Raw genomic sequence first — 23,629 nt, forward strand, 5'->3', positions numbered from 1 at the left:
GAACTTTTAAACTCATTTTTCAAATGAACTTACAGGAAAAAAAAGTATGATGCACCTTTATGCAGCTATGTGTTGCTTTAACTACTAGGTAGTGCAACCAGAATATTGCCTTCAAGTTAATTTGTTCCTTTCAGAAGTCAGTAGTCTATTTATAATATTTCGTTGTCATCTATTTAGTTGGTTCCATACAGAAGATACTATAAAAGTGATGACAGTTACTACTTATCTACCAAGCAATTTCAATTTTAATTCCATAATGTGCAAGCTAATTTCTGACCTAAAACCAAGACGGTGCCAGATCCAAAAATAGTGAGCAGAACGTTACCACCACACATACAGTGTCACCATTTAGGAGGAAGTATGAAAATTGTACACATCTAGAGAAGCTGTGACATGCTTTGGAAACTTCTTAAAGACTTAGCTGACATCTAGAGGCAGGAGCAGGAAAAGTAAAAAAGTCAACAGTAGAGAACAGAAATCATTTAATGTCTTAAAAATATAAAACACTACTTTTATGAAGGTGAATTGATTTCAAGTGATATAAAAAAAAAAAAAGCATCAAGTTACTGTGGTAAGATAAAGATGGCAACATAAAATAAACAATACCATCATTCACCCTCCCTACCCAGTGATTGTTTTACATCCTTCAAGACTGCTACATTTGCTTCAACTTCAACTGCCTACAGAACCAGTACCATGCCTTTCAAACTGGTGGTATGAGTAAAGCTCTAGTTGTATTCCACTTCAAGTTTATAGGAAATTAAAACAGATATAACAAATCTTAAAGAATAAAAATCCATTAGGAATTTCATTCACATAGTCAAGGAAAAAAATAACTTTCAAAATAAACAGTACAGAAGTACAGGACTCTTTCCATTGCTAAAGAGTAAACAGATCTCTCAGAAGTTGATATATGCAGGTTTAAAGGGATAGATTCTGGATAACTTTCCCTGTTTTCACCTCCAGAGAACAGTTTAATAATTTTTTAAGAATTTCCCCCTACACATACCTTCCAAGTCTCCTTAAGATTTTTCTAGGTGTTTTAGAATTAACAAAGAAAAAGTACCTCATTCCTAATCTTATAAAGAGAAGGTACCATGATCAAACTTCTTCATAAATACAAGATACAGGATTTGGATCAGTTTGCAAAAGAGATGGTTCAGAGAAACATCTGTCTGTAGGTGCCTTCAGTACACAGTACAAAATCACATTTTATCCAAGTGTTCTCAATACTTGGGATATCTACCACTGTATCTTTCTGATATACCCTTAAAGAAGAAAATGCAACAAGCTACCACATTACATCATGATAGTTTTAGTCCCCTATACATTACCATATGAAATTTTATAATTTAAAGATCCATATGTACAGCAGTATGTAGTAATTCATATTTTTTTAATCTTCAAATAGATCTTTCCCTTCTTTCAAATAATGAAAAGGCACAAGAAAGTATATAGACATTGTATGGCCTTCCCTAATGCATTCCCTTTTTATCAGTGCAAATGCTGGTAACATAAAGAATGAACAAAAGTCACGTACCTTTGCTATTATACTTAAATATTACATACTGAAGCAATTTCAGGGAAAAGCAGTAATTTTAAATTAATCACAAAACCCAGGAAAAAAATCCTTTGAAATTAAACACAAAATAATAAAGGACTATGTAGCATCATCCAACTCTCAAGATTTCACCCACTATAAAAAAATAACGTGCTGTAGTAAGATTTGACATTGTCTTCACAAAATGAATAACTTCTTTGGACACAGGACATATTAAGAATACAGGAATTCAGTATTGTCAGCCTAAATATTTTTCAGATTATTAGTCTGGCAATATACAGAAATTTTCACATGACCTTCTACATGTTGCAGAGAAATAGAATTCCAAAACAACTGTACAAAGAAAAAGGATGCATTTGTAACAGGTCACATTCTAGTCCAAGGAATTCATTGTCAAGGACATACAGAAAAAGAACAGGAACACCACCCAGATAGCATAGCATTCAGAAGTCATGAAAGCATGCAACAATATAATTTATTCATCAGTACTCCATACTGTAACCTCTGTGCAGACTGTTTCAGAAAACCCTTAAACCATTAATTGCTGTTATAGTAGGGCAACATTTCTCAGTAAATGAACCACTACACATCTTTTATGAATATGACTCCTTACACCAGGCCAGGCTGAAGTCCAAAACCAGTGCACTGGTAAGGAAGCGGCATGGAGGCAGTGGTGGTAGAAGCAACAAGGAACAGAAAATGAAGACAATCAGATTTGCCAAAAAAACCCCAAATCAAAACAAAAAGCACCACAGAGGAAGGAAGCTTAATCCTTACACTCTATTTCTTATACATGTTTTCTAAGCACCCACTGCTGGTCACTGCTGGAAACCAGATAATGAAACTGGCCTTTAGTATGGGAAGTTTTTATGTCCTTTCATATTGTGAAATGAAAAGTCACTTTATGTCTTGGGAATCATCAGTGCTGCAAACATACAAACTCTGTGCAAGGTCTCCAGTAACTTATGAGTAGCTCCAGACTGAAAAATCCAAAAATCTTGTTTGAATTACATCTTGCACACACTTAATACAAGTATTTTTCTGAATCAATTGTTTATCTTATCATCATGATGCAGACCTTACACTTATATCGTCATTACCTAAAAGGCCTACAAAATATTACTATCACCTTTTCTAGTTTGCCTTTGGAATTACACAGCATAAGATAAAACCATACACAAATAAATCTCCCGTAATGTATAAATCTCCCTCATATCCATCCTGTGTGGGAGTTATTAGTAATAATATTTATCTTACATTACTGTTGTATTTACTTTAGTGCCAGGTTGCACCTCCCTGTGCTGAATTTTAAGAGATGCTGCACACACCAGAGACTCTTTGCCTGTCCTGTCCACAAGCTCTACCAACTCTCTACTCAAACATCTCACTGAGCTTTCACAACTTCATCATATTCTGTCCTGGCTTTTGTGCAAAACAAAGACATAAATACTCTGTGTAATAAAAATACTGTATTTGTTACTAGTGTGATGACTGCTGTGATCTTCCTAATGACAACGTATCAATATACTGGATTATCAGACTCCTTGTGTTAGTAAATTTGTTTCCATTCTAATTGCCTTAATGACGACAAAGAAAACATGCAATGTTTTGTACTTGATGACTTGTATATTAGCACATGGACCTGTATTAGAACTCAGTGCAGTTATGCTTAAGAATATTACACAACTGTTGAGAAAAGGAAGATGTTGTTAATTTTTATTAAAACTAGGACTGTTCAACAAACTCATTTTTAAGTTAAACTGCCATTTAAGTTCGTGCTTTTATGGTAAAAACACTTCCTTGTACTATTTGACTTTGCTTAGCAGAGTCAATCACGTCAAAGGAAAGTGAGCTCTGATATGAAAGTTTGTTATTTTGACCATTTGACAGTTATCAAGTTTACACTTACAAAACCAGCCATTGATCAAGAATGTTCAACAGAGAGTCTCACAAATGGAATTACCGTGCTCATTTTTCAGTCTAAAATTAAAGAAAACTGCTTCTACAGACATATATTTCACTGAGAATCACTGCCAGTTTCTTAATGTAGTAAATAAAGGTAAAAAGATTGCACTGCTGAGCAAGATGGAAGAATTTAAGAATGCAACAAAAAGCAAAACTACAAAAGGGAAACATATAAAACCACTTTTTGCCTTCATATATCAGTGCACGTATGGATTTTACCTGGATGGATTTTACCTGAACTGGCAGCCAACTGAATAAAAATTTTAGAAAGAAACAAGTAAATTCTTAACATTCGATGGAAAGTATATGTTTGCACTACTTAATTCTTTAAAATATAGTAGAGTCAGGGAAAGAAAAAAAAAAATCACTACGAAAGTATACCTTTAATGTTTCTATTTCTTCTTTGTGTTCCCTCTTTAAATGCAAAATGGCAGCTTGGTACTCTGTAAAAGTCAAAAAAAGTACATTCCATTAGAGGAAGAAAAAGATATGCCCTCTTCAGCAGAGTATATTTCATACAACACCACTGGGTCCAGAATGCAGATATAGGTTCTCAAACAAAAGACCTGTTACAACAGTAATGGAAAAGAAAAACTAAACTCAGTAATTAACATTATTTTCTAAGACCACAGGACCAGATTTTCCATGGTGCTTCTGAGAGTAAAGGATAAAGGAAAGAGGTCTTCCATGATGAGAAGGGTAATGGGGGAAAGATATAGCAGACTGAAATAACAAGAGGAAACTGCTTAGCTTTGCAGATAAATGTAGAGCTGACAGGATATTATGGCATACATGTACATGCAGGCACACACACACACACACGAATTCTAAAGAAAACATGCATTAAACACAATTATTTAAACTGAACTGTAGGCATACAGGCATACAATCACTATACGTAGGCAAATCGGATAAAACAAGCAATCAAAAATACAAATTTAGATCGGGAGAAGTATCCAACAGCAAGAGATACAAATCTTAATTCCATCAGATGAAAATTAATTACAGGGTTTAAGTACTTTCACGGGGTACTAAATAGAACAAAATCCAAAGCTATAACAAAACTGAAAGCATAAAACTTAAAGCCAGAGAAATTTAAATCAGGAATGCAAAAAATGAGGAGGCTGAGCTTTGATTATACAGGTTTAGTGACAGCTGTAATGCTAAGATGTAGATTTACCAAAGGGACCTCTAGAACCTGAGTATCATACTATCGTTTCCCTCAATCCATACCATGGCAACATTTAGCCTGATGAAGAAAGAGAAGCTCTTTCATTACAGCTATGTAATGATTTAAGAGGAGTCTGTCTTCTGTAAGATATTGGCAAAGAAGCTATAGCCCTCTGAAACAAGAAACTCGAGTTCATTCTTAGACCATCAAAGCTCCCTCCTATCAGCTTCCAAATCAAAACTCACCCAAAAGTGTATTTCCAGTTCCCTAGGTTGGCTTCTGCTTCCTCGACCAAAAAAAAAGGAATAAAATCCTAATTTAAACAAGAATTGAAAATAATCCAAAGACTTTAAAATTTATTTTCAGTGTTCTCTAACACAAAGGAGTTTGTACAGTGCCTACAGCAGTAGAACCAATAAAACAGCATTAGAACACCAAAATATGGACCAAAGCACCAGGCCAGTAAAATAGTCCAGTATTTAGGTGCTTTTTCTTTTTTTTTTCCTCTTGAGAGCACATGGAGGAAAAATGAGTTATCACCCTCAAATCTGTACGATGTTGAATGTTTTAATGTGAAGCTATTTTTGCTACTTGTTTTAGACACAGGTGAAGCAATTTGCAAAAGCAGCTGAATCAATATAGAAAATCAGAAGAAAAAAGGATTTATAATTTACAAGACAAAAACTTGGGTGATTCCAACTAGTAATAGTATTTTTCTAAACTGCTCCTTCCTCTCTAATGAGCCTCTACTTAAAGCTTAACAGCAGGGGAAAATTACTTGACTGGTCTGCTGGAATCACAACCAGTTCGGTCTAGGAACTACTAGATTTTCTTCTGTTAGTTCCTTTGACTGGTTGATATTCCCCCTGGACACAGGCTCTGCTTATCCCTTCACCTAAACAGGACTTAACAAAACAGCTGCCTCAGGTCCCCAGAAAAAATGTTGTGACCCTTCTGGCACCTCAGCCGGTTAAGCCCTCGCTCAGTGTGCAGCAGGGCATGAACCTTACAAACACCCTGAAGTTTAGCTCTTTAAGGTCACATGATAATTGAAGGAAACAACAGGTTTTGAAAACACTGCTAACAATTCGCTCTTAGTTTGGCTAACTAGCGGAAGGATACGGATCTACAGATCTATCTTAACAAAAGATCTGCTTTCTACGTGGGATTGCCTAATGCTTAACACTCCTTAGGATTTGGGTAAGAGTCATCATAGTTCGCATATGCTGGCATAGACCCGCACTAGCACCAAAAGCAGATTTTTCACCATGTCTGCCCATTCCCAGCGCTCTGTTGCTTATTTTCTTATCTTGGCACAAATGTTTGTGCAGTCCGAGAATGACGGAAGAACCCCCATGGATGAAACTTAACACAACATAAAAAGCTAATGAATTTTTTAAAAATTAAATTTATGTCTTTTGTAACATACGTTTTCCAAGTTACAATCATTTTAAGTTATTTAACTTGGCATGTGTTTTTCATTACTTCTCTTAGCTGAAAGCTCTGAAATAATTCTAGAGGATGATCTGTTTAATCTCTGTTCTAAAGCAGAGGTAAGATAGCACTTGTACGATTCATTTATTCCTCAAAAATATGCTTAGAGAGTATTAGATTATAAAAATTAATAAACCTAGTTCGCTTCTTAAAACATTACTACTGCATAAAACCAAGTGTCATAAATTGATACACTGTAAAATACTTAATAATTGGCTATTATGCATTAAACTGACGTTCCACAGTGTAAGCTTCTTTTGCTTCTTTCTACTATTATATTTCTTTTTTAACTAGGAGAAACAACTTATTGGATAGAAGCTGACATCCAGCAAAGTACCTTTTAAATTCTTTTCAAGCAAAAAACTATTTTTGTAAGATATCACAATGAAAAATATATTATAAAAATTGTAATTGTGATGTAACATAACATAACTCACGTCCATTCCTCTCACACTTTTTTGTGAGGTCACTTTAATTTGGTAAAACTCTACATGGGTGGTTAACATCACAAGAAAATATCCTGTACACAGAGATGGCAATCTGAATTATTAAAACACTGAAGAATTTGACTAGAAAGAACAGTCACATTCATATAATTCCAAAAATCACTTTCTGAACACACTGGCAACAGAACAACGAAGTTTAATCGTGCAGTGGTGTTGGGATGCTGCTTAAAATGCTAACATCACAACAGCAAAGTAAACAATAATGACATGTAAATGCAGGAAGCAGTATTGCAAACAAAATATAGCTCAGGCTTTATAAACTACTGAGCTTTTAAATTCCAGTTAACTCACAGAACAGCTTCACCTCGACTACATAAACAATCCAGAAATACTGTAAATTATCACTGACTCATTTGTCTCTGTTACAAAGTAACTATGCCAGAGTTTAAGAAATCTGATACGGCTCTGTGTGTAGGCAGCCTGATTCTCACATAATCATTGTAATTCATCCAGCCTTCTAAGTTAAGCCACATGAACATCTGCGGATAGTTCTTAAAGCCAGCTGAGATACAAGGTTGCAACTGAACTCCCTCCCATGTCCTGGCCACAATACCTTAAGGACCTTCAAGACCCACATGGAACTGAAGCTTCTAATCACAGAACCACAGAACAGCTGAAGTTGGAAGGGATCTCTGGAGGGATCATCTGGTCCAACCTCACCCCTACATCTGGTTGTCCAGGGCCATGGCCAGAATGCTTCCATACATCTCCATTCTCCTCATCCTCTCTGGGTAACCTGTGCTAGCGTGCAGTCACCCTCACAGTGGGGAAAAGTTTTCTGGTGTTTAGCTGGACCCACACTGGTCCTGTCACTGGGCACTGCTGAAAAGAGCCTGGCTTCCTCTTTATTATGGATCCAAGCTGATCTTGTGTCCCTAAATGACACTTTACTGTATCTCATGCCAGCACATCACCTGGTTTGTGTAATGTCATCAGGGTTGTATTTTCTGAGGTTTTAAAGTCTTTCATTATGCTAGGTATCAGGTGGCTGACTGTACAGACTTCCTGTTGTTCTTGCCTGGTCTCCAAACAGCCTGCCGGGAAGACAATGGCTGTAGGGCATAAACAAGTCAGGTATCCCTAATACAGATATCACTCTGAAGGGCTTTTGAAACAAATAAATCAGATACAAATCAGACGGCAGCTAGTTATGTCCTGGAAAAATGACCACAAGCAAATTAGGATGACATTACTGAGAAAACAATTTAAAATGTTACCCCTTTACATAATGCAAACATGCAAAAAAGTAAACAATCTCATAGGTTCAGCACCAACCAGCTCTAACTTTTAAATTTAATTTACTGCTTCTAATTTACTGCTTTTTCTTTTGTTTTGAGAGGACTCCATCCCGAGATAAATTTAACAAATGATGGAATTTGTTGCCCATTTAGGCATACTCATTATTTATGAAACTTAATGTCAACTTGAACTTCTGTCAATAATTATAACCCACTGCAGCAAATATACATTATAAAGTCTTAAATAGAAATATTAGTTACATCTGCTGGTAGTTAAAAATGTATTTTTAAATACCAGGTTCATGAAAAATGTGTCACTAAAATACTTCAAGTAACATGAAAGTTGGCAAAGTACACGGGAAACTGGTAGATGTCTTAGTGAAAACTGAAGATATACAGTGACATCATAGTGCAACATTTCTCTTTTCTATGTTGTTGGAAAAACAAATCAGTCAGTAATCACATATAAAAAAAATAAATGTACCTCCTGGTACCTGAGAGTTATCCAGTCAATCAGATTTTACGGAAAAGCTGCACTAAGGCATAATAGGGGGAAAAGACAGCTACTTAAGTAAAAGAAAATGCCTAGCTTGGGAAGAGAAGCTCAACATAGATCATTAAAGCAGAAGAATGCTAGAAAAAGTTGCTGAAGTTCTTACCAGAAGTTGATTTGGATTCCAGAAGATACTCCAAAGTACAGTGAATTAAGCAGAACCACCTTACTCTGTGATTACCCATGTTGCATATTCCTAATTTACAGAGGTTTAACAGCACAATGGAAAGTTTAATCTTTTTCCTATTTCTACAGGCTCCTGAAGAGGTAAACTGAAAACTGCCACAGTGCAGAGTGGTATTACTGAAATAAAAATTTTTCATAGTGAATAAAATTATATCTCTACTGAGACAAGCCAAAAGCCTGCTTTGCCTAGTATCCTGTCTCACTAGTCAAAAAAAGCAGATGACATTTAAAAAAAAATATAAATCAAAAAGCAGCAAAAGTGTAGCACTCTTCCAGGACACTCTTCCAGCAACATGATTTGCAATTCTGAGATTTTTTAAACCAGGTGAGATGTTTGCATATTTAATAGTATAAAAGGGGATTTCCTCTTCCATGAATGTGCATTCCTAATTATAAAACTCCTGCAAGCAGACAATGTCCTGCAGCAAAGAATTAACTGCACATTAGGTAGACCCTTTTGTTTATTTTGGCTCTGTACCTGTTAGGTTCATTTGATGCCTCCAGTCCCTGCGCTGGAAGAAACAGTGAACAACTGTTCACCATTTACCCATTAGCTGTTTCTCATGATTTTTAGAAATCTTTATCATATGGCCCCTTGACTGATTCTTCTCCAGCTAAAAGAGCATTAGTTTAGATAGGCTTTCCTCAAAAGGAACACATTCCATATGGCTGACCAAAGTTGCCATCTTTCCTTGAACCTTTTATAGTTCTACTGTACCCCCTCTGAGCTGGCAAAACTGTCTTCCCTGACATTCAAATAGTGGACATTTATACAAGGGCATTATGATGTTCTAGAAGATTTTATCTTCTATATCTTTCCTACTACTTGCTACCACCAATACCTTTTGATCACTACCAAGCACTGAGTGGACATTTCCCAAAATATATTTAAGCATTAAGGTCTTGTTTTTAAAGAGCAATGATCAGATCAGAGTTCATTATTCTGTATATATATATGTGGGGTTATTTTCCACAAGTGTACACCTTAATAGTCCTATATTTTGGATTTCCTTTGCCATTTTATTGCATAGTCTCTCAGTCTTCGTGTTTTTTTATCTTTTTAAAATCTTTTTTTATTCTCACGGAAAAAAAATGCATTCTGATGAGAGAATGTTAAATTTGCATTCAGGTCTTATCTTCGCTACTCTTACTTTTATCTTCATCACTTTTATACAGCTGCAAGCTTCCCCTTCCCTAGTCTCACTTTTCCATTTCATTTTTGAATGTTTGCAGAGTGTAGAACTGCAGTGTTTGCATCCTCAGCAAGTTTGCTGGCAATACAAAACTAGGAGGAGTGGCTCATAAGCTGGACGGTCTTGTTGCCGTTCAGAAGGACCTCAACAGGCTGGAGAAATGGGCTGACAGAAACCTCCTGAAGTTCAAGATGATAGAATCATAGAATGGCCTAAGCTGGAAGGGACCTTAGAGATCATTTTAATCCAGCCTCCCTGCCGCCAGGGACACCACCTCTTGACTAGATCAGGCAACACATGGGGACCAAACGGGAATCGAACCCGAGACCTTAGCGCTGTTAGCGCCACGCTCAACTGACTGAGTTAAGTGCTGCACCTAGGGACGTACAGTCCCAGGCACCAGTACATGCTGAGGGTCTAACTGGTTGGAAAGTAGCTTTACAGAAAAGGATCTGGAGGAGCCAGCAACGTGTCCTGGCAGCAAAGAAGGATGACAGTGTCCTGGGCTGAGCTAGAAGCATTGCCAGCAGGTCAAGAGAGATGATCCTTCCTCTCCACTCAGCACTGGTGAGAGACACCTGGAGTGCTGGGTCCACTACTGGGCTCCCCAGCACAAGACAGAAATGGAGCTTTTTAAAACCTAGCTCCATATATGCATATATATATACACACTGTACATTAAACGTTACCTCTTATAAAACCATAACTGTCCTTCTTTTGTATTGTTTGTTTGAAACATTATTCTCTACTACAGGTAAACATAATTGTGATTAAAAGAAGAATAATTTCCATAATGACTAAATATACATTACAGTGACATGAATAAATCTCTGATTTCTTAAATAATGAGATTGAGAAAATGCAAAATCAGCCTCTTCCACTGGGTGGCAGTTTTGTACTCCATTAATAGCCTTTTTTTTTTTTGCCTTTTTTTTTTTTACCCCCTGAAGTCAAGCTATAATTCACCAATTTATGCATACAGATACATTGTTCTTTTATTTTGGGTGTGAACTTGTTATTTCCTTATTTTTCACCTAGATTTTTCTTTTAATACAGTTTTTTGTCTTTTTCTTAATGATTAGCTTGTTAAATTTTGATAGTAACATATCCTCTGTATATGTATTTTCCACTGTATGTTTTTAGAAGGTGCCTGGGGAAAAAACAAACAAACAAAAATAAGGAATGATCAACTAGACTAATGTCATGATCCTGGCCTGCCATCCGTAGATACAGTCAACACTAGAAAGCATCAGAACTTTATTTTGAGTCATACTATATTTGGTTCTGCATAAAAACAACTGAAGGAAAAATTAATTATAAGTGGTATTTTATTTGATTTTAAACAAGTATTTTTGCACTGAACATGGCAAAGACAGAACCAGTGCAATTCTGATAATATTCTTCTTTAGCTAATTTCCGTATCTGGTATCAGTATGCTTCAAGATTTTAAAGTATGTTGACAATATGAATCATATAAAGATCACATTGACTAAAATTATATCAGCATATTAGGAAAAGAAATCTTTATCTAAAAGCAAGGATGTTTTAAAAATGTTTTCTTTACCATAAGGTGCTACAGTATTTGAGATGTTCCAGCTAAAACATGGAATTAACATCTACAACAAAGTAATGGGTTTTAAGAAGAAAATGAGATTGTGTTTTAACTAAATATCCACTGCATGGAGGAAACAACTCTGTATCCTGTAATTGCAACAGACAGTATGTAAACTGATAAGAGAATTATTGTGGAAGCACAATGGAAAAGCTAAAATTAAAAATGGGTGAACAATTAGGACTGATAAGAGGTGAATAAAGAGTTTAAAATGCTCTGAAGAGGCAGAAATAGAATTCATTATATATTAACAGACATCAGCTGTGTAGAAAAAAAACCCTGAATATCACATATTGTGAGATAGTGGACAAATGCCCCCAACCATTTATATACTGTATCTGCTGGAGCAGAGAGAATACAAATACACTAAAGAACTTCAGAGGTGTACAGGTACAACAACAGAAGGTTTTGTTTATGTTCTCTGGAACAGCAACTTAGAAACAAAAGTACCTGGAATCCAAAAAGTTGTTGGAAACCAAAACTTACAATCTGCCCTTAACAGCCAAGTATCTGAAATAGTCCAGTATTATTAGGTCCTTAATACCTCAATATAAATGAGTCCATCAGTATTTACTGTCCCAGCTGTTCAGCTTCAGCACTTAAGCCCGGGCTTCTAGGATAAATATGGCCTCCACGCAATGCACCCATAACTTCTGTGGGCCTATTTGCATCTATGGTTTCCACAGAGAAAGTTGAGACTGGATATTGAGGTGTTTGGGATACTGAATGAAGAGTTTAGTTGGTGCTGGCTTCTTCAAAACACACAGAATTCCTAAACAATTACACCACTAGTCTTTACAGTTACAAAGTCAGAAGACCTTCAAAATCTGGACCATGCATCTTGTAGTGGTTTGACCCTGGCTGGCAGCCAGGTGCCCATGCAGCTGCTCTGTTGCCCTCCCTTGTCTGCTAGACAGGGGGGGAAAATATACCAAAGGGCCCATGGTTTGAGATAAGGACAGGGAGATCACCTGCAGCTAGTGTTCTGGGCAAAACAGACTCAATTTAGCGAAATTAATTAAAATTATTAGCAAACAAATCAGAGAAAAGTAATGAGAAATATAAGCAGATCTTAAAAATAACACCTGTCATTCACCCTTCCCTTCCTCCTGGGCTTAACATCAACCCCAGTTTATCCACCTCCATCCCCCAAGCGGCACAGGGGAACAGGGAATGGGGGTTGCAGTCAGTTCATCCGATGTTGCTTTCACCGCTGCTTCTTCCTCTGGGGGGAGAACTCCTCACTCTTCCCCTGGGCTACTGTGGGGTCCCTCTTAGAGGAGACAATCTTCACACACCCTTCTCCAACGTGAGTCCTCTCACGAGAGACAATTTGTCAGAAATTGCCCCAACATAAGCCTCTCCACAGGGTGCAGTCCTTCATTGGGAAACTGCTCCAGTGCAAGCCTCCCCATGGCATCACAAAAGTCCTGTCAGTCAACCTGCTCCAGCGCAGGTTTCCCATGGAGTCACAGCTTCCCCTCAGGCATCCACCCACTCAGCGTGGGGTCCTCCATGGGCTACAGGTGGACATCAACACCCCGTGTCTCTCTGCCAGGGGGACAGACTGCCTCACCATGGTCTTCACCAGGGCCCAGGGGACTCTCTGTTCTGGTGCCTGGAGCACATTCTTCTCCCCTCTTCTTCACTGACCTTGGTGTCTTCACATATTCTCACTCCTCTGTCTCTCTGCCAGTTGTTGTGTGGCTCAGCTCTTTTCTCCCTATTTCTTAAATATGCTTTCACAGAGGTATTCTTATCCTATCATCACCGACAGGCTCAGCCTTGGCCAGCAGTGGGTCCATCTTTGGAGCTGGCTGGCACTGGCTCTATCAGATTTAGGGTAAACTTTTAGCAGCTTTTTGCAGAAGCCACCACTACACCCCCCGCCCCTGCCACTGAAATTCAGCCAGGTAAACCTAATGCACATTTGTTTGATATTGTATACTGTGGTCAAAAAGTCATCCAGGCCAGAATTCCTTCACCTCAGAAAGAATCCCACAATTTCAGCTCTTTAGGGATGAATGGTAAGATTTTCTTTTTCTGTTCCACATCTGATTCTAAGATGTTTTTTACTTATTTGTTCCATTGTAAAGGAGGGGAAAAATACAGAGATTTTTACTGGATGAGAAAACATAATACCTCGCTCATTTGCCCAGCCTCCAGACAGGCAGTCAAAGACATGAGTGGCCTGCAACTCTAAACTCTTCATGTTTCTAGGACCTCCAAAGCACCACCAGAGTCCTGTAAGGACTCAGGGTTCACCTTGAGTGAGGGAAATGGGAAATCCTAGCAATTGAATTGTCAGGGAAAGACAAGTCTGTCAGACCAGACTCTTCAGAAGTCCACTTAATGACAGCTTGTATAGACTACATAACTTTCCTGCTCTAACACCACTGATGGTATGTGCAGCGAAATTCTAACAAATTCCAATATAAGTTGCTTTAATCTCTGAACACTGTCTTATTTCCCAAGAAGTATTCATGAAGCTGTAACAAATATGAGGGGACTCTCATTATGAAACTTCAAAGGGAATAGGACAGGGCTTCGAAGTCCTTTGGATTTATTTCTTCTGATGTGACGTCCACTTGCATCATCATCTAAATGGTGTTTCATGGTAGAATAAAGGACTAACTGAATCTTCAGTGATATAATGCATCAAGAGTTTATCCTAATCATAAGCTTTGTTTGTAAGTTTTGTAAAATAATCACACTGAATACTCACCAACAATATCTAGTATTCCTAACTCAACCACAAAAAAGGATCAAAAAAAGAAAAAGAAAAAATCTTAATTCTTACAAAGTTTTAACTCAGCAAACTGCTATACTGTAATTGTTTGAAAAGCATGAGAACAGGAAACTGCTTAATGAATAAGCAAAGAGCCATCATCCATACACACTATAATGACAGTTTCTTAACTAACAGAAATAAAGAAGACAGGCTAGAGATGCTGAAGCACTACAATACACTAAGACTTGGAAACAACTTCTTGTTCTTCAGAAAGGATGTTTTAATCACTAGGGAGCTGGTATTTCATCATTTGAGAATGTCTTTAGGAAGTTTATGCAAATACTTTTTTAGCAAAAAAGGCAGACTGAAATTTCAGAATACCTTATGTACATTATGGACTATATAAACTCTATATCCAAAAAACAGGGCATTTATAAAAAGTACACAGGCTCACCATCTTCATGACACCAGAAAGAAACTTGTCAGTCCTCACCTAAAATACCACAACCTCCCACCCCCACTATGTCAGCTGTCACAAGATGACTCTCCAAAAGATGTTGTTTTCTCTCATTTTCCCCATTAAGGAAAAAAGTAAATGCTTTGAATATAAATGCCTTATTCAGTTATGTCAGTTACTTCAGCAAGCAATTGCAGAAGCAACAAGTCATTGTAGAAAAAAAGAGAAACACTATCAGAAAATCCTCTTTTAAAAGAAACTAAGTTCCTACTCAGCTTCAGTTAGATATCACACATTTGATAATAATTTGATAATTTAAAAATTTGCTTAAAAGGAGATGCTAAGTCACAAGAGTTTGTAAAAAATAAGTTCCTTAAGCTTCATTTGAAATCCAACAATGGCCAGAACTCTGCGTCCTGCTCTTGCTGGGATACAAAACCCCAGAAAAGAGGCTTTATATTAAAATCTACCTTTCCTTCAAAAGATATCCCTAGTGACACATTGCTAATGGCATTATCAGTTAGTACATAACTAGCCTCATAGGTATTTTTTGATATATTTCTTCGACAGTGTTGAACATGCTCTTGTTTTGAATAAGGATCAGAGTGTGTCCAAGTACATCACGGTTATGAAAAAGTAAACATCTATCATCCCTTTAATCCTTCCAAACTGACTGGTACTAAACTAGTAAATAGGGCAAATTTAGTTCTTGTAAAAAAATCTTCAGTTCCAATTTTTATATGCAATATTTATTCAAATTGCTAAAAGGATATAGCTACAGTATTTCTCATCATTTGTTAATTAACTTCACCTTGTCTTTCTGCTTAAATTCAGCTGTTACCTGTTTTATATAAGATACACCTCATGATGGAGAACTCAGAACTTTTCCAGCTCAATTTTCAGTACACTTATAGTCTTTACTTCAAAGATTTTTAGAATAAGAACTGTCAGACTATATACAAGCTGTTGAGAGTTAGGACTGGTCCCTGAACACCGACAGATATTCTCTAACCCCTCTCCCTTCCCAAACGGGAAGGGAAAGGGAATGAGGCAGAGACTTATGGATTGGAAAAAAAAATTAAACAGCTTTATTAAAACAATAATAATACTGATAATGGAATAATGAAAATGATTAAATATATACAAATATATACAAAGCTGATATCGAACCTGACTCCACCCCCAACAGCATCACCACTGATGCTGCAGAGCAGGCGGCACTGGGGAAGCCCCAGGCTCAGTGGCAGTGGGGAATCAGTCACGTGAGCTGGATTCAGGAACTCAGGATTGGGATCAAAGGCAGAAGAATGGAACCTAGCCATTGAAGAAGAGAGGTTAACCCTCATGATCCCTCACTTTTATACTGAATACATGGAATGGAATACTTTTGTTGACTACCTGTTCTGTCCATTCCTCCCTGGAGAGGCAACCTTTTACCTCCTTGCAAGCCCTTTTACTTCCCGGCATCCTCAGCATGACACACAGGATCCAGCAGTGACCTTGGTCACTAACAGGAGCAAGTATCAGCCTTTCTGCATCCCAAGCCCTGGCAATATCTGTAAACATCAACTGTTATCACTGCTAGGAGCAGGCACTGGCTGCAAAAACATGCTGCTAACTTCAGAGAGGGCAGCCTCTTAGAAGAGATGCAGCTGAAAAGTAAAATCACTGAACAGGATCTGTTTAGCTCAAATCAGGACACAACCCTAATGATTAGGCATATTATCTCTAAAATGAGCTACATTTACTTGGAGTTTGCTCACTGACAAGAGAAATGAGGGGAAAACAAAAATAAGAAGAGGAAGAGGAGAAAGTAATACACCAGTTCTCCACTGTCATGTTCTTCCAATCAGCCTTCAAATCTTAACTTTGCAAAATTTCACACCTAGCATTGTGGGACAGATCTGAAAGCCAAAGAAATCAACCTAAGTTCCACTCACTTCAGTAGGACGGCAGCCAGGGAAACTGACGTAATGCAAGCTAGTATTCTGAAAATAGTTCATCATCTATATTACAGAACTTTACCAGTAGCCTTCCTCAATTTTTTTGTCAGTGGTAGGTACTGCAGACTCAGTCTTTACCATTTTTATTCCATCAACAAAAGGTAAATGCTGCCTTTACAGTAACCAAAGAGACCAGAGACTACACACAGACAGATAACGTTACAGCTTTACACCCACCTGGCAGTCCCTCCATGTAAAGCTTTAGGTGAGCTAGAGACAAAAGCATAAGTAGATTGTATTTAAGCTTCACATAGGATATTTATAGTTTTACACTCATTAAATACATATCCCAGTAGGGAGTCTGGCAGACTCCCTACTTTTTTACTCATTACTATAAACACATACCTCAGTCAGTATTTTCAGTTCCCATTTATAAAACTTTGAGAATTGTTTATGAATTGCTTAATTTCTTAAGTGCTCCTAGATAGCACTTTCTGTCAAATCAAAATCAAATAGTATTTAAATACATTTCTACCGTGTAAAAACCAAACATGGACATTGCTTAGTTAACCACAGGCCCCATGTAGTAGCACCTATTATGAAAACCAACTTGCAAATATTTCTATGAAGCTCTCAGCTTGATATATACACATAATTGTACAGCATACACTGTAGGATGAATAATTTTTGTCATTCCTCAAGATCTACAACTGAAAATAACAAGTCACTCATTATTGTCTTTCCATGTTGCTTGGTAAGGCAAGGTGAACAATGCGCATCAGAAAGCTTAGCCTCTTCTGACACATTCATTCCACACAATCTGATTAGAAGACATAAGTCTGAGGTAGGAACATTTTCAAGAATTCCCTCTTTAGCTTTTCAAGGCATTTCTAAAACATGTCTTTAAAAACAAATTACAGACTGGGCAACAGCAGTGGCCAACGAATGAGGCATACTTTACTGTTTGGTCAAGAAAATACACACTATAGCATGGATAATTTCCCTTAATGCAGAGAAAACCAAACATGAAATAAAATCTGGATCTTTTGGACAACCTACGTAATTTATGCAAACGCTTAATGTATGTTTAGTTGTATAGAAATTATCTGAATACGGAGCAGCAATAGTGTTTACAAATATACAGAGTACATGCTCATGTAAATATTTGTCATCATACTGAGCAAGCTCCACTGTTCATCACCACCTGCAAAAGCAAAGACACAAGGATTCACTGGTAAACCTGGTGACCTGAAAATTTAACCCACAATTTCAGGAAAACTGGACGCAGTGGGTCACAGTGTTAAAAACCACAATTTTAATTCTCCAAAACTGTTGCAAAAAGCAAGCGTACAAACTCAAATATTATTCAGTATTATTCTATTGGTGATTAAAACTGTGCTGTGCAAAAACTACCTTTTCTTCTTGGATAATGAAACAACTTACCTCCTTGAATAATTTTAAATAAAATCTTATACAAAAACATTTCCCACAGAAATCTCCATAACCCAGAGTTCAAATAGATGAGTTACTCCTCAAACTTTACATAGGCAATTTCGGAACCTTCTCAGCCATGACCTCTAAACTTCAACTAGAAAGTAGAAGCCTTGAAGATAAATGACCTATATAGCCACTTCTGGAGAGCACATTCATTTTTCTAAAAAATATTACATACTAAACTCAGTATGTGGAAACATGCAAAATAATTTTAGCACAATTTAAAAGTAATTAGAGAACAAAAGCTGGAAAAGTTGAGTGCAATCTACCTCTCTTGAGAGGTACCACACCCCATGGCATAAAGGAAATCATTAACTTTTAATTAAGCTGATTCATTAAGTTTTATAATAGTGAAGGTTTCTTAATCTTTTCTTCTTCCTTGGTCTCATAATTTTCAATATTCCCTTTCACTATATAGACTTTGTTTCCCTCTCCATTATTTCCCCATGTACTGTTCCCCTTTAACCACCAGGAGTCAGGAGGGAATCTATTCATCACAGCTGCACCTTTTTTATTATTTATACATGGATTTTTACAGGTGCATTGATGGAACCTTCCAAGCTTTTTCCGGCTACAGGCCTAAAAAGCAGCAAATATTCAGGTTTTTCTTCCAATAAACATAGTCATGAGCAACTTCCAAAACATGCTATTTGTTCTGTCTTGGATGGTGTTTATAAAGTAGAAATTTTACAGAGGAGGGGCAAGACTGGGAGAAATACAGATATTTGAAATGCTATGTTACTGCAGCATTTGTGGTATACAAATTGTGGCTTACACTTTTTTTACATGATGATTGGTCAGTGAAAGCCCAAAATTTAGGTTTATAAAAAGCTGACAGACTTCCTTCCTTAAACTTTTCTGAACACTGATTTGAACAAGTTTTGCATTTAAGCACCCTTTTGTAACTAGGAATTGATTTGTGCTCAAAGAAATGTGTAGAATTATCTATTTTTTAGGGACATGGCAATGGCTAAAACAATACTGAACAAAGTTTCGACATGCTATTTTAACCCTTACTCCCTCTCCCCATTCCATATACTTTTGTCATCCTTTCCTTACTTCCCATTGAACCTGAACCTTTTTATAGTCTCATAATTTAATGCATATAAAGATGTCCATTTCACAGACTGCGAAATGAGGAGACATCCTTCACTTGAACGTTTTTTTCCATTTTTTTATAGGCTTTTAAGGGAAAGAAGAACCCTCCAAGCCTAAATTTTCAATGACTTCCAGCTCCTTAAAGATTCTGCTGTAGTGAAAACATGGAAGATGTGTGGCAGGGAGACGGAGAGGGACATGTGGAGAATAAACTGTCCTAAACAGGACAATAGTCCAGTATATAAATACTGTCTGGATATTGAGATAATACAGAAGCTATAAGAGATAACTTTCTACAGAAAATGAAGTAACTTCACAAACACCTAGAATTCTCGCAGATCAACAGAACAATACCCACAGAAAAGTGGCCTCTTGAAGGAAAAACCAGCAACCTCTTGATTCTGTTATGGAAACGAAGAAAATAGTCCTCACTCTTTCTGACTGTAAAGCAGTATAAAGCACTATTCAGAAGCAGTCGCCTGAGTAACTTATCTACCTGATCGTTCCTCTCCTATGAGTGGTTACAGCTACAATTCATTTACCTGATAGTAGAAATGAATAGTTCTGCACCCTCCCAGGAAGGCAACATTAGAGGGACTGATCTCAATAAACATCCTACTTCATATGTACAAAACCAATCTATTACAGGATCACATTCACCAACACAATATGGCAAACAAGTAACATCTTATCAGCAAATATCAAGAATAAAGTTATTACAGAATTTACTACACAATTTCTTTGATGAGCTACAGACTATCTGCTTCATCTAGCGCAAATTTAAAATACAAAGCACTTACTCTCTATCTGTAACATCTTCATATGCATTGTATGCTATAGATACAGTAAGCATACACTGAGGATGCATGTATACTATACATGCAGTATAAGTGCGTATTTATTCAGATGTTGGTGGCTATGTAGGTGAATGCAGGTACACTGCACACCCGCACACATAGGCACACCACTTCCCCAAGGCATTCTCACCATTTCCCAAGTTTAGACGTGCTGACAAACTTAAAACATGGTTATATACAAAACTAAGAAATGTACAGTAAACAGGGTTGTTTCTTTGCCAGATAGAGTATGTCTCTGCCATAGCAGAAGGGGCAGACTTGGCTGGGATGATATCAAATTTAGCTAAAAAGAAATCCAAAAAGTAGTTCTAAATCCATTTGCAAATTGCCAGAAAGCATCAGGGTGTCCAGACACAGGGATTCATTTAAACTAGCATCTAATCGTCCCATACTCAAACGCTGGGCAAACAGAACTTCAGATCATGTGAACAGTGAAACTGGAAAACAGGAAAATTAATTCAGTAAAACTCAGGAGCATTTCTGTCATATAAAGGGCCTCACATGTTTTGAAACAGAAGTATGAAAATAAAATACAAAGTCATTCTTCTTGTGCTGTACACAATTACTCTTCCACTGTGTTTCAATATTAAAATAAAAATCAACTCTTAAAATCCTATGACTGTTTTGAGCCTTTGCAAGATCACATTGGTAGGACTCACAGTAGTGCCTACATTTCAGAATAAAAACTACAGTATAAGTAACAATTCACAGAATTTGCCTTCATTGTATTCAGAAATTAATCTTCTCATTAGGAAAAGCGTAGTTTAAAAATCAAGTTTCTACTTTGAGTGGACCGAAGTTGTTCTGTATGTGAATTCTTAAGCACACTGGTATCTATCGCTGCACAGATGTTTGCACCCAGAAAGGCTTTGTATGCTGTAAAACACGTCCTTGTCAGGTATCTGCTGCTACAACAGATGTATCCAGACTCAAAAGCATCAGGTCTCCTAAAATAACTACATTTCTATCAATGGTATGTATAATGGAAATCAAGCAGGGATTTTCATTGAAAAAGTGGAGCGCAACTCTTCTATCACCTTGTAATAATAAAATCCTCAGTGTATAGGAAGGCATGAACATTTTATCATATGGCCTTACAGACAGTTACGATACTGTACATGTTATTATTTTTACATATTTAAGTTTAGAAAGTCAATATGCTATTGCATTCCGCATCTCCATTTGATGCTAAATAGCCTATAAAGAGAAAATAATTGAATTTGCCCTGAAAAATAAGTCAGGATTCTAATCTCAACTTTACAGATGCATAAACTGAAAAGGTCTCGCAACTTTCCTGAAGTCATTCCAGAAGGCAGCAAAAGGTCTGCAACACAAACACCTCAACAACAAACCTTCTGCATCAAAAGCTGCCTATCTGTTTGTTCCTATCTCAGGAGGCACACACAGTATAAATGACAGTATGAGTTGAGGCAGAGAGAGAAAAGGAAAGTTTCTGTTGCTTGCCTGTTTTTGAGATTAAGATTTTGGGGTTTTTTTCCATCTATTTTCAAAGTAAATCTTAGCAGACAGGGCTGCAAGGATATCTGGAGAAGTGGCTACTGCATTAATCAGCAGATGCACATTTGTCTGAGACTAAGGATTTCCAAGCAGCACTATGCCAAATGCCTTCCAAATTCATAAAATTATAGCTTTCGTTGGCATAAGCAAGGGGAGAAAACGTCATTGTTATTCTAGAGGAATATAGTATGGCTACAACAATCTGGCGTTTTTGTAATAAAAAACTTAACTTCCTAAAAACAAGCTAGTGTGTCAGAATCCAGAACACCGACATAACATGGCCAAATATGCCTGTCATAATGCACAATAAATGGGGTACAACATAGTAAAACAATTTACAAAATCTCTAAGCATTGCAGCTGCACCCCGAGGTTTCATCAAATTGATCAGTGACCATTAAAACACAAATCCACTATCGTCAACTGTTGCATAATGCCCTGTTTGCTGTAGTTCTGCTTCACCTAACTCATTGCAATAAAAATTTTAATAGAAACCCCAAATATCACACTGAAAATGAAATATACTGAAATTAATTTTAAAACATTTTTATTATTTTATTTTAAGATGAAACCAACTTCTATCAGCTACTCAGAACAACTTCCTTCAGGACACTATCAACATCGAGCACTGTCTTTTTTAGAGAAAAATACAAATTGTTCAAGGCCACAAAGGAAGTTTATGTTAAAGAAAGATAAGAAATCATTTTCTAATCTCTCATCTCTTTGTTCAGACCATTATATCTCTCTCTCTCTCTCTCTCTCTCTCACACACACACACACACATAAGCTGGTTATTGTCTCCATTTCCATTATCACCCTGAAGTGATTTTGTTGGTGGGAATCCAGAGCATAGGGGACCAAGACTTCAATATTTTTGAGACTTGGCAATAAACCTCTGCCATTATTTTGTATTTCATTCACCATTTACTTAGATACTTTTTCTTAATCAAAACTTTCTCAGTCACCTCCTGATTTTCTTATTTTCCTGAAAATCATGCTTACAGCATCACAGACTGTTGTTATAGAAATTGTGGCACCACAGAGGCAGCATTACCTCACCGCAGATTTAAAGACAATGAATAGACAGTGAGAGAATAGGGTTTTTTAATGCTAAATATAGACATTTTAATTAGCAAGAAAATACGCAATGAAAAAAAAGCACTAAATGGATAAATGTTTAGATTTGTCTCTTTTTTAACATTTTCTAAAAAGGAATGTCCAATACTTCACTAATAACTTTAATTTCTGTTTTGCTTAAGCAAAAGACTGAACTCGCTCTGTTTTACCTAAGAAAATTATTTTGATCCTAATGGCTATAAATGCATTTTTAATAGGAATCACAGGATTTGTGTATCTATACCACCTAATTATGAAGACTGTTCTTCAAACATAAGTAGTTTTACGGGCAGCAGAACTCATGTTTCAACTCCTCTTGCTGGATGTGAGATGCTGCAAGTGCTGATCTAGTCAGACGCAGAAGCTGAGACATTCATTAAATGTGGGGTTTATGTAACCTAGTATCACAAATGAGTTTGCTCAATACATATGTGAATTTGCCTCCTCTATCTATTTAGGTATTTTTATCATATGTAATAGCTCATACATCTATCCTTGTATCAGATTCAATGCTTAAAAAATGGGAGAAAACTCTCCAAGAATTATGGAGGAAAAAGAAAATGAAAACAGAAGAACAGAGCTTTAGGGCCAATGAAATATGCACAAAAACGTCTTTGATTACATAGAAGAGACTTCCATGGAAAAATCTCGTAACCACAAATTAAAATACCCTTTTTCTGGTCTTCCAGGATATAAATGGTGTGGTGTACTACAGACTTTCTGGACTTCAGTTATTTTAGACAGACAGACTTCAAAGAAGTTCCAGTTTCTCTAGAGAACCATGTAAGCAGCTTGTGCTAATTACAGAGAACCAGTTGGCAACACAGTCACTTGCTCTATGGAAACAAAGGAATTAAAGGATTAAGAAAACATATGACATGCTAAAATACCATAATATCATCCTTTCAGTTTAAAATTTATAACTCAGTATTCAGGT

At 36.8% G+C, this 23,629-nt stretch overlaps 1 protein-coding gene across 1 annotated transcript in view; it reads right to left on the minus strand.

Moving 5' to 3' along the window:
* The window catches only part of LOC104275979 (formin-like), a gene marked incomplete at its 3' end in the record, with an annotated part of 94,828 nt that overhangs the window by 64,634 nt on the left and 6,565 nt on the right, over positions 1 to 23,629 (minus strand). The window contains 1 exon segment of the mRNA XM_009872105.1: positions 3,908 to 3,969. Coding sequence (XP_009870407.1) covers positions 3,908 to 3,969 — 62 coding nt within the window.

Source organism: Apaloderma vittatum, unplaced genomic scaffold (genome assembly GCF_000703405.1).
Source record: "Apaloderma vittatum isolate BGI_N311 unplaced genomic scaffold, ASM70340v1 scaffold10696, whole genome shotgun sequence".
Lineage (NCBI taxonomy): Eukaryota > Metazoa > Chordata > Aves > Trogoniformes > Trogonidae > Apaloderma > Apaloderma vittatum.